Genomic DNA, 13,156 nt, shown 5'->3' with positions numbered 1-13,156 from the left:
GTGCATGACAGCATTCGGGCCAAAAAAGAACTTCTATTTGGTCGTAAGTCAGTTTTCATCCAAATATAATGCATATTTTCACTTAATTTCCAAAAATTTTGTGGAAGAAAAATGCAAATGAGTAAGCAGGTTGAGAAACAATCCTGTCTGAAGCGTCCACACAGGACATGAGCTGCTGACCTTGTTGTCTTTCATCTCCTTTCGTCTCTTTCATTCTGTCCTTCTCACTTTTCATCCTGGGGATGTTTCTCCCTGTGTGTCTCGTTCCTCCTCAACCTCTCTGACCCTCATTATCGTATTTTCATCTTTGTCCGTCAAACCACCCACACGTTCTTCTCTTCTCTCCCTCTCTCTGTCATTAACTATCAGACTGCTTGTCTCACTTCCTCTCTTTCTTCTCCTCAGCGGTAAAACAACTGATCTCTGTTCGGCTATTAACAAGTTTAAATGTGGCTAATGTAACCTTTCTCCCTCTGCATCTGCTTGAGACGGTTAAGTGCTTTTTGTGTAAACTTATCTATCAAGTAAAGAGGAACAACATTTACATACAAATTGGTATCACTAAATACAGAACAAAGCATGCATCACTTTAGTAAATGGAAATCTGAACTGGAGCCATTCATCGCAGCTGGAGACAGCAACTTCTGCAGGAAAATGATCCATTATTTTGCTCTTACATCATGTCATAATTCTGACAGCAGAAATTGTGTTTTCTGTGTTAACTGCATTTTGTCACCAACACAAAACCTGGGAAATGAGATTACAGACTTATTACAGAGCACATTCTGCAGTGATAACAGCATCTCTGAATGTATTTTACAGCTAATGTGTGAATTAAAAACTTTCTTCTCTCTCTTTGTTATTTCACCCTCTGTAAACAATCTGATGCTGAATTTATGTTGATGAGTAGTCTTGTCAATCACTGCTGATGAGCTGAAGTTTATTAGTTATGTTATAATTTCTCTCCCTCTCTCTCACCTCTTTGCGGCTTTCATCCAGCTCCTTGCTGCTCTCCACATTGACCATTGCGCTGTTGGAGTTGGGCAGGTTAGCCCCTGCGCCGATGTTATTGGCTGCAGCGCCCGCTGGGCCATCCTGAGTTCCACCTCCACAGTTCTCGGCGGGGACCACGGCGCCCCCTCGTGATGGGAATTTGCCATCTATGATCATCTCCATGCCGCCCTTGTTGGGCGTCAAGTCTCCCTCCGTCTCCACGACGATGCCGTGGCGCTTGTCGGCACGGTAGCGCTTGCCCATGTACTTGTAGAAGAGCAGGCGGCGATCGGCGATCCAAGCCAGGATGACACAGACTGGGAAGTACAGCAGGGTCACCAGGGCCTCCCACACCTGGGACACACACACGCACACACGCACACACACACACACACACACACACACACACACACACAGACAGAGATTGTCCTGATCATCTCAAACATCATCAAAAGGTAAAATGTCACATCCCTTTGGGCATACAGCTCCTGAAACTGGCTGCAGGTAAAATCGTAAGTGGTGTAATTCTGGTGTAATGTGGCATAAACTGAGAGAGAGGATGGAGTCCAATGAAGACAACATCATTACTATGAATAGGTCTTTTAAATAATTTCTGTATCCCAGTTATTGCAATAATTTATCAAGTAAAGTCAGAATAGAAACCAAGCAAAAATATGTACCATGGATTTCCTTTGTGCCTTAATGCTGACTGTGCAGACAAACATTGTCACTCTTTCCTCTTTCCTTCCAAACCACACTCACCTCCACCACGCCCGGCGACATGACAGAAAGGATGAGGTAGAGCCAGATGTAGGCGAAGATGCTCCAGAAGGCGGTGATGAAGAACACCCTGAGGTGTTTGATCTTGCGGGTCTCGCCTTCGGGGATCGTCCACACGCAGATCCCAATGATCACAAACATGTTGAAGGCGGCGCTGCCGACGATGGTTCCTGGTCCCAGCTCACCAGCCTTGAAGTCGTGACCGCACACCTGAAGAGATTGTGTGTATGTGTGTGTGATGTTGTAGTAGGAGGGGAGGGAGGAGACCGATTAAGATGACAAGCATCGAAACAAACAAAAGACAGGGAGGTAATTGTCAAACACTCTTTAACAACATGGTTTGTTTTGCCAACTGAGCAGTCATTATGTTTTAAAATGTGATGCAAAATTATCGCTCTGCTTTGAAAATGTTAAACCAGTCTCAAGATATTAAAGTCATACAGATAAAAACTAATGAGAGGAATTCTGCTTTGGAATAAAGAAATGAAACATAATGAAGATGAAAGGAGCAAGAGAGAAGAGCAGGGAGAGGGTGGTGGTGGCATCAATGAATCCACACAAAGACACAGTGGAGAGTGTGTGTGTGTGTGTGTGTGTGTGTGTGTGTGTACCTCTATAACAGACAGCAGTATCTCTGGAGCGCTGGAGCCGAGAGCCATGAGTGTCAGATTGGAGACTGTTTCATTCCAGATTCGAACCGTTGCCACTGATGTTTCCCCATTAGGCATCGTGATAGTCACCTCCTTCTCCTGTTGGTCCAAACACACACATGCAAACGTTAATTCTGACAAACTGCACATTATTTCCCGTGTTGAACTCTAAGTTTAACTCCCTGCACACCCCCACAGGTGTGTCCAATTCTTTTGGTTGATTGGACCTCTACTCGGGTTGAAGGTGAGCCAAGCTTTATAGCTCATTACCTCAGGTCACCAGATTAACTGAAAAGGTGAATGTTATTCCACTCTAACAGGTGCAACAAAGCTAACAGGAGAGTGAGAGGATCAAACAGTCTGCATACACACACACCTGAGAGGAGGTCTAATCATCCAGAATAACTGAAATCCCTTAAACCCTAAAATGTAAAGGTAAAAAGTTGTGAGGACCAGGTGAGCCTCCAGCTGTTCTTAGACCAGTGATACTCAACTTATTGCCCGTGGGCCAAATCTGTCCCTCAACAGGGTGCTGGGTGGCCCGCTGACCACTTCCTAATTAACATTAACAATGAGTTGATTCACATTGGTATTTTTGGTAGCCCTACTTTGAATGGACATAAGGTGCCAGAGAGCATAAAAAAGCATCAAAAAACAGCTTGTTTATCAAGAAAAAAAAGTGCCAGGGGAGGATCACCAGGAACCCCTGACAGAGGTCTAATTTTTTATATATTAATTATATTTGTTTACTGACTGGTTCCTGCCTCCTTTCATTTTGCAGAGGTGGCCCCTGAGGTAAACAAGTTGAGTATTCCTGTCTTAGACCATTTGTTGTATGAAATTAATGGTTTAGATTTAGAAAAACACACGTTATGTAGCTTGTAGTCTTAATAGTAATACTTAGCTGCTGAATTTAAGTAATATTATGTTATAATATGTTACATAAAAAGTAATATTTACTTCACCAAAAGAAGAGAAACTTAAACGTTGACTGACTGACAGCTGATCTCTGGAAGAACCGCTGCAGAGGCAACACAGCTGAGTGCTGAGCAACAAAGATAACAACAAGAAAAGACTGTGAATCTTAACCTGCTATTTAATACTGAAATACTACATTAAATATCATGTTTAGAATCATCAGGAGAATAAGGGTTCAGCATCTTCCTCAAGGACACTGTGACAAATAGTTGCTGTGGGATCAAACCTGTGACTCTGTAATGACAAACAGTCTCCCAGAGCTGCCTGCTGTCCACATTTACCATTATAAAGACATATTTATCTCTCTGTCTCTGCTGTATTCATCACTATATGCTGTTTATTCACTGACTGTGTGTATTGAACCAACCAAAAGAGCTGAGGTGTTTTGTCTGCCACAGTGATGGATTGTGGGATACACAATAGGACATCCATTTATCTTGACCCTGATAAGGATGGATGAACACCCACCTCCCTCCATTAACTATTTTGTTTCTATTTATTCATCTCCCCTTTGCATTCTGCTATTCTCTCTATCACCTCTGAGTGTTAGCACTGCGATCCTACTTTCAAACTACATTCACAGACCACTGAATAAAGTGAGATAGAGCGACTTTTCCTGAGGTGAACTAAAAATAAACCTTTAAAAGCAAGAAACTGAACTTATAAATGTAAAGCTGATCAGTACAGTGAGTGATGAGCAGAGTCGTGGGTCACTTCCACTTGCTGTAAGAAAAGAGGAGGGTATGGCAGGAGGCCAGCCATGTTAACATACTATAGACAATTGCTGTTCTCCATAATGTAGGTTAAGGTGAGATGGGGTTTAATCTTTAATCATGTCTTTATATAATGTTACATCTAAATGAGTCATCTGACTGGCTGAAAACTCCACAGGAAAAATGTGCCAGGTAAATGTTGAGTCCTTTTCCTGTTAAACAATCTTGTTAAACTTGTACTGTCCTCATAATGAAGAGTTTGTCCTCCCTGTCCTCTTTCCTCCCTCCAGCTGACCTTCACATGTCCTCGCCCTCCTCTCTCACACTGAACATCAGCCTCTGTTCAAACCTCCTGGGACCCTTCCTCTCTTTTTCTACAGTGCTTATGACTGCATGACCTCAACACCTGAACCATCACACACACACACACACACACACACTAGCTGTACTTTATACTGAGAGTGATAAACTGCACTTCAGTAATTATCTCCGCCAGGTGTAGGTCTGGAGGGGATCATGCATTGGTCGTGTGCGTGTGTGTGTGTGTGTGTGTGTGTGTGTGCGTGTGTGTGTGTGTGTGTGTGAGTCCACACACCATGCTACTGGACCAATCAGTCTAATATTTTTTGTGCACATTTTTGATTGTATGATCAATGACCTCTCGTGGTTGTATTGATTTATAATTGTTGAAAAACCTGTTTCATTGATCGCTGACTCCTCACTCCTCTTAACTGGCCTGTTGGGGCCCCAAGTTTTCCAGAAATCGGCTTGGCTAAAAACAACAAGCCTTCCCGAGTGTTGCAGGCCACATTTGGTCTTCATTGTGTCACACAAACTGACATTCACAGAAACATTTGTTCTTATTTTAAACCAGAGCTCGATACATTATGATCCACTACAGTTAAGCACATTACGAGATGAATTAGCCCCCATTTTTATTATGTTCGCTGCCATCTTGACCATAAGGGAGCTGGGAAGGACAACTGGGCTCTCCACTGTCCTGCTGCGAACCACTTATGTTCTGGTCTCTACATGGCATCACACCACCCTGGTAACATTTCAGAAGAAAATTTTTCCTTGATATTCGTGCTTCTACCATCAGTAAGTGAGTAGCCTACTGTAGTTTAATGGTTTGTTTTTTCAGTCTTTTTTAATTGTGTTTACTGATGTTAATTCCAACTCTGTTGTGTTGTAGCGTACAGACAATGTTAACACTTTTAAAAGTCCAGTTATGCCACAATACTGGATTTACAAGAATTGTCTAAAGTGGCCATTTTCATCCCGTTATCAACTGGCGGAGATCTGCACTCTACTGGGTGCACTTTCCTGGTTCCTACTGTATTCGCTCCAAACAGATACACTTATGACCATCATCCTCTTAGGTATATATGCAGCTCTGCTTCTCTGTCTCTGAAAACAGCTGAGGGTCATTTAAATTATCATAGAGGATAAATGGATGAAGAGGGAAATCTATATTAATCCCCATTAAGGGAACTGATCAGGCCTGGCTTGCTGTAAAGAGATGATATGATGATGCAGACACATTCACTGGTAGCTTCACTTCCTCAGTGGACATCAAACACTCTCACTAACCTTGAGCATAACAAGCACTAATGAGTGATTAAACATGCATGCACTGCCTTATAAATGAATTCATATAAAGTAAGTCTATTTTCAGTTGTTTGCTGCATGGTCAGCATGGCTTCTGTCCATTCACAAACATTATGAATCAACTGCTGCCGATTATGGAGAAGTTTGAGAGCTGATGGGGCGACGTGGCTGATTTAATGCAGCATTATCTCTGTCAATATAAGTCAGTGCTCCAGCTGTGCCAAAACACATCAGAGGGGGAAATATTAGAGGCTGTGATGTGTATGAAATAATCAAATCTGTGCACATGGAGTTTCCTAGAATTAATGTTTAACAAATAAAGTGTTGAGTCACCTTGAGGTGCTTTCAAACAAATTCTGTAACTAATACTTTGTTCCTTGAAGAATAAGTGCTCATACAGCTAAAGAGATTTTAAATTTAAAATAATTTAAAATCCATATAACTTTTCAACAAAAAAAAAAAGTCAGAAGTCAACATTTTGTTTAGACAAGCTGCAGGTTCACTTCAATAACTCCATCAGAACTATTAAACTCACAGGATTCAGTTATGGTGGTCGCAATATTCCCACTGATTCCTACTTAACTACACCACCCACTCAATCTCACCTGTGACGTGATGACCTCTATGGATGCCATGAAGCGGTCTGCAATGATGGACACTCCCAGGAACATGTACATGAGGGACACAAAGTAGACCACAGCCCTGGCCACCTGGTCGCCGAGCCCGGGCCGGTTGGGCTGCCAGACGGGCAGCAGGATGCCTGGCCTACACACCGACACTTCCTCACACTTCAGATTTTTGCCAGTTGCGGTGTTGTTTCCAGAAGACATGGAAGGTGGGAAGGAGGAAGGAAACATGGAGGGTGAGACCACCCGGGGGAGTTCAGTGCCGCTGCTGGGGTCAGTGCGCTGGGACTCTGACTGGCAAGGAGGCAGGGGGAGGAAGAAGAGGAGGAGCAGGAGGAGGACGTGGGTGGGAGAGGCCAAGAGAGACATGATGGCGTGTAGTTCCCACAAGAAGTGGGAGGAAAGGGTGAAGCAGAGGAAGAGGGGATTAGGCTGAGGAAGAGGGAGGTGGGAGGGGGAGACGCTGCGTAGAGCTGAGGGTGGTGCGACTAGCTCACCTGCGGGGAGACAGAGAGAATGAAAAGAGAAAGAGCAAATTAGTTTGTGACTCACTGAGGAGACCTTTAAAATCCAGACCAGACAGCAATATGTCTAAATACAGCTGTTTTTATTTTGTTTTGACAGAGCAGACATGGGAGGAGCAAAGGACTGCAGAGGCATGTTAGACTGAACACAAAGCACATAAGAGGAGTGGGCACAGAGCAGACTCGCTCTAGATGATGAGCATTAAAGCCTAGCCTAGTTTGGATCTGGCGCATGCTCTGCTGCGACGGCACACAGTCAGTAACCTAACCTAGACGTCCACCTGAGTGGAAAATTAGGTAAATAAGTTTTAAGATCAGTCTTAGTCAAACACACTCACAGATACACATACAGTCAATGTGTAATCTGCACAATTTATATTGTCTGTGACAAATATAAACATTTAAAACAAACCTGAAGAACCTGCTGAGCAAGCAACAGAGACTCCAACCTTTCAGCAGGTGCAGAGCGGCATCTACAGCACTGGGTGCTACAGAAGTTACCACAGAGGACGATGTGTTCATAATCTCATTTTTTTTCTAGCATGTGGAGAATTTAGTGACCTGCGGAATGTGGAGGCTCATGCACACATTCTATGACTTTTAGACAGGTGCATAGGAGGAAAATGTCTCTAGGTAAGAGAAGAGAATACCCGCTCACTGTTCTGTTACTTGCAATAAATTATATTTAAATACCATAGACTGTATAAAAGTTAAATACGCAACGTTAGTCCTTAGATCTTCATCAGGTAAAGTGAAGGAACAAGGGACATTCCAAAACACATTTAGATAACTCCTTCTCAGGTGAGGCCAATTAGAGACCATGAGCTGTCACTGCAATTAGTCCCAAGGTCTGTGTGTATTTAGCTTATTAGAAGGCACCTTTCAAAATCTTGAATGGATATTATGATTGAATGAATACATAATGTAAACACTGAATAATACATTTTTAAAATTAGTCTATCCAAAAACATGACTAATATGTCAACAGTGAAGTCAGGCTCATGATAAATTTTAGGACAAAACCATAGCAAGGACCAGAACGTGGTGTATTTAAATAAAGTTTACTGCAACTAATAGGACAGTGGCGGAAATTCTCTTCTCTCTTGTGTCAATATTTATAAAGTCTCAGCGACCGAGCCTGGTTTCAGATGAAGAAAAATGATGAAGGAGAAACTCAAATCACTAAACACCTTGCATCTATGCTTTTGAGACAGTTGGATTTCAAACTAGAGACCAACTTACAACGGCAACACTCCAGTCACACTACGTGACGTACAGATCCACTGTATAAGATTTAGTGGCATCCAGCGGTGAAGTTGCAGAAAATGCAAAAATGCAAAAAAACCCAAAAAAAAACCAAATGGCTCTATCTAGAGCCAGCATTTGATTTGTGTCCATTCCAGGCTACTGTAGAACAATGTGGCAGACTCTGTGACTGAGGGCCCGCTCCCTATGCAGATATGAACGGCTCATTCTAAAGTCACAAAAACATAATTTTATTTTCAGGTAATTATAAACTAATGCAAACATTGTTATAAATATGATATCCAATTTCAATTGCAATAGATGCCCCTATACCCTACACACTGGACCAGTGTGAGGGGTCACACCCCACTACTTCCTGCTCCCTCACCTGGACCACACTCACATTGAAACTTAATTCTTCATTGTGATCTCAACTTCACACCTGAAAAGTTTTGTGACTGCATCTTGCACGGTTGGGACACAATAATGTTGACAAAATCCAACCATAGACAGACAGACAGACAGACAGACATATAAACACCTGGCAAAATACTCAAAACAGCTTCTGTTGTAGTTTTCGCTGCAATAGGTTTCACCAGGACCACACACACACACACACACACACACACACACACACACACACTGATTTAACAAAGTGAAAACAATACCAGCTGAAAATATTAGACTATGAATTGAACTGCTTCAGATTTTCCAATTGTTTGCACTCTCATGAAAATTCAACTCTTTTGTTGATTTTCAATGTCAAATCCATTTTGAAAAGGCGCCCATGTTTACCAGAAAGAGTCCTGACTCATCTATCAGCATAATCCTCGCATCCATTCATGGTTTCGCTGCTCATATGAGGGCAGAGAATCTCCACAGATCCTTGAACACTAAGTAAGAACTCAGATGGGTGCATTTAAAAACAATTACACCAACAAAGGAATTCTGATAGGACAAAAGCGTGATTCACAGCAGATGACGCGATCCGGCAGAGACCCTGGCACACACTATTCACAGAGGTGAGTCACCGGTACTTTGATGAAGGCCACGAGCTAAAGCACATTGGTCTGACTTGTCCTTTATACTACATGTGTTGCCTCAGACTTTCTTGGAAGTGGGTGAAGATGTGCCCTACTGAGCTTCTATAGTGAGTCAGTGGTACATAGGAAATTACAAGAGAGGTGGTGAAGAAGAAAAGAAAGTTTTAGGTAACCGAGCAGGGCTGGAGAGATCGACAGAGCAGGATGTACGAGAAGAAGATGAAGAGCGTGCAGGAAAGGAGAGAAGGAGGGAGAGAAATTTGAAGAAGAGAGAGGCTTTCTACTTTCCACATCCACGTACGCCGCGCAAGGTACCCTGGGTGCGTTGGTTGTTGATGTTTCGACACTGTGTCAAGTTCTGCCTGTTACATGCATTGCCTTCTTTCAAGATAAACTTCTGTTTTCACAGGAAATTTACATCAGTACAACACCGCGAATTAATGTTTTTCCCCCTTCAACAACAAACTCATATGGTTGGGTTTAGGCAACAGAAGTACATGGTTAGGTTTAGGAAAAAGAACAGGTCTGGCTTTAGAATCTTACAGGACGCGAACACTGCTCTATCGGGTGAAAGATGACGTTTGCCAACATTAAAGGACGCCTTTTTTCATTAGTTTCTAACGCTGCAAGTCACTGCCCAAGCGCTGGATTTCGACAACTTCAGAGTGAGACCAGGCTCCACAGTCACACAGCAGAAGGGACGTGCTTCCTCTGGAGCTGTACCCACTGATCATTTAAAACAACCATTCCCTCTTCAGCTCCACTGCCATGTCAATGTGGGAGACTGCGCAGCCATCGGCCACTGTCAGAGCCAAGTTCTGCTGATAATGGCAGTTGTAAAAAGGCCTATTGCTGCCGATTATCAAAAGGAGAATTTTGTTATTGTGACGGCTCCTGCTCCGACATTTTAACACATAATACTGCTAATTATTAATAATGCTAACTCCACCATGCTATAATGCTGCACTGAATACAAAAAAAGAGTAATACAGTAATACAGTAACAGTCAACGTCTACAGCTCTTTCAGCCTGTCAGTGCCTATTCATTTTGAAAGAGCAAAGGCCAATGGGGAAACACCAACACTCATGTCATCACTCACTCTGATCACGTCACTCCCTCACTCAGTCAGTCACTCAGACAGACTTCAGTGTTTATACTGTTGGGCTGGCCACACAGCCACTGTGGTCCAGCCTAAAAAGTGGGACAGAAAAACCTGAGTGAAGGTGAGAACAAGGGAGAGAGACAAACAACATGCACAAAGAGAAAAGTGAGAAGAAAAGGCAGAGGTGGGGACATGTTTGAGGGAGGCAGAAAAAAGAGCAGAAAAGAGGGAGACAAAAGAGGACAGACAGAGACAGGGAAGAAGACAGAAGGGGAAAGAAAGAGAGCCAGAAAAAGAAAATGAAACACAGAGAGGAGTGAAGGGACACCAGTTGCCATGGTGCCTTCCAGAAACACAGGTTGACATCACAAGTTTTATGTTTGTTTGTGTTGTTCTCTCTGTGTGTGTTTATTTGAGTAGTGCAAACCCAGAGCGATTCACCAAATGTCACTCGCTTCTTTCTCTACCCGACACACACACACCATACACACACACACACACACACACACACACACACACACACACACACACACACACACACACACACACATTTTCTTTCGGAAGTTTTAATCAAAATTAGCAGTTTTCTCCTTTTTGGCTCCCTGTCTTGTGTATCTCAACAATACAGAGAGAGTGTGCAAGTGTGTGTGTGTGTGTGTGTATGCAAGAATGCGTCTGCCAACTGGTGAGATTTAAACCTCAGCATGAAACCAAAGGATGGACAGATGGACTGAACCCTGTTTCCTACAGTATGTTAATATTCTACCTCTCTGTTCCTCTCACGCTTCATCTCTCTCTCCATCGGTCCATTTTGAGGAGGAAAGCGTTCGTTCAAACCTTCTGCTGCAAAACTCCTGTTTCAAACCAATCTCAGTTTATCGTCACATCAAAAAGATTTTTTGTTGCCTTTTCCTTCTTCACGTCTGTTTCTTTTATTTCTGTACATCTGTATCTTCTCTGTGGAAAAGTGTCTGCACATGAAATAAAGGAGATGTCACAAAAACATATGTTTTTTGAAAATGGCCATCCAAAATTGTTTTGTAAGTTTTGGTCTTAACTTCCTCATTTAGGTTTTAGTCTTTTACCTTTGGATGTTTGGATGCCTGTGATACTTCTCACATTATGAAAAAAATCTGACTCAAAAGTTCAGGTACAAGAGTTTGGTCTGCAATTATGTGACTATTATGATGTGTAAGATTCAGATGGAGGGCAGGAGGTGATAAATCCATATGTCATTACAAATGTCACTAGCTATTGTTAGCTTACTTTAACTACTATTTTCTACCTACTAGATCAACTGTTCCCAGAGGTCTGGGGAAACACCATTAAAATCTTTGTCATGTATAAAAACACAGCACATTGTAACTGATCCAACTGGAGGAATGTTTAACACAAAGCTTTACTGTTTACCTTTGACATCAGCTGACTCTGCTCCTCCAGACTGAAGATGGAGGTTTTTGATCCACATCTGCTGCTGTTTCTCAGTTTTTTCTCCTCCCCTCTATGTTCTACTATTTTTGGGACTTTGAGTGGCCCTTTTCTCCCCCCAAATTTGATTGATTTGAGCAGCTGTAAGCAGTGCAAATCATAGGCATGTGTGCAATGTTAGTAGTCTTTGCCTCCAGTTGCCTGCCGATGTATGATGTCATATGCAAAAACTGTTGACAAACCAACAACTGTAAAAAAAAAACTGGCCGCTTCCGGCTGCTGTGTTATACCATTCCCAGTTCACACAATGAATAAACCAAGGTCGGTCTCTACAAATGTTGGCTGCCTCTTTTGATAAACCTGACCATACAAGCAGAGACAGCAAATATTTTGACACGACAAACATAAGTTTGATATTTAGATTCTGTGGTGGTGTCAGTTTGGATATGTGAAACCAACATGTTTACTCTCCTTATTTGCTTTTCTTTAACTCCTGTGACCGAGCAGGACACAACAGGCTACAGTCAACAAACACAACACAGCAGGAATGAGGCAAGAATCATATTCAGTCCAGAAAGCTCTACTTGTTCTTAAGGGCCCTGAGAAGAGAAACGAGTGAGGAAAGCAAACACACTGCTGAAGCCAAGAGGGAGTGAGATCGAAAATGCTTGTTATATGATTAAAGGTTGACATGCTTTAAGAGAATTCATGACATTTTTTTTGTGATTCAACTTAAACTCCAGGCAATCACAATAATGCAGAGACCATTTCTAAAGAAAAAAAAGGAAGAAAGAACATAGAAACAGGAAGTAGATTGATCCTCATTCAAGGAGTATGCAGTGAAATGAGCTCTATGCACCTATATAAACAAAACTATCACTACTGAGGTTATCTTTCAGCATTAACAGCAACCAGATATCATTTCTTTCTCATCCAACCATTTATAAACACTGACAACCTCAGAAATGAGGCTTTAATTATTCAACATTCACCATAAGAGCACAGCGTGTGTCTCTGCTGATGGCAAGGTGTTATAAAATGTTTTAGTTACATCTCTTCTCCTCTGTTTCATTCATCTTTTTCATTTCTCTTGTTGTGACAGAAAGTCTCAGTGGGGCTGGGAGCACCTCCAAATTGAGAGGGAAACAAAGTGAAGATGAGAGTGAAGACTAATGGACTCTGCTGTGACTCTCACATTCACCAGCAGGACTGGATTACTTTGTTTTCATTAAGTCACCTTGACTTCTGCTGAATTTACTCCCTTTTTTAAAAAATGCATCTTGAAAGAAGTTATTGATTAAACTGAAAATTGATGTGATGGCAATTGAGTGTTTCAATTTGCACAAACAGCAGTTAAATAAAATGTTTTCTGGTGAAATGTGGATGTTGATAATGCAGGAGGAGTGATGGGTGAAGGTAACTGGAAGAAGAGAGGAGCTCAAAGAATGGATGGGAGATGAAG

At 42.2% G+C, this 13,156-nt stretch overlaps 1 protein-coding gene across 1 annotated transcript in view; it reads right to left on the bottom strand.

The window, feature by feature from the left end:
- Positions 1-11,879, bottom strand: part of LOC126407023 (sodium/calcium exchanger 2-like) — a 40,426-nt gene extending 28,547 nt beyond the window's left edge. The window contains exons 1-5 of the mRNA XM_050071679.1: positions 11,677-11,879; positions 6,331-6,848; positions 2,385-2,522; positions 1,756-1,983; positions 979-1,347 (exon numbers count right to left, since the gene is read on the bottom strand). Of these exons, the coding sequence (XP_049927636.1) occupies positions 979-1,347; positions 1,756-1,983; positions 2,385-2,522; positions 6,331-6,848; positions 11,677-11,734 (1,311 nt within the window). The 5' untranslated portion in view covers positions 11,735-11,879. The remainder of the gene's footprint in view (positions 1-978; positions 1,348-1,755; positions 1,984-2,384; positions 2,523-6,330; positions 6,849-11,676) is intronic.
- Between the last annotated feature and the right edge of the window lie 1,277 nt (positions 11,880-13,156).

The sequence above is a fragment of the Epinephelus moara genome, chromosome 2 (assembly GCF_006386435.1).
Source record: "Epinephelus moara isolate mb chromosome 2, YSFRI_EMoa_1.0, whole genome shotgun sequence".
Lineage (NCBI taxonomy): Eukaryota > Metazoa > Chordata > Actinopteri > Perciformes > Serranidae > Epinephelus > Epinephelus moara.
This window is presented reverse-complemented; position numbering and strand designations above follow the sequence as displayed.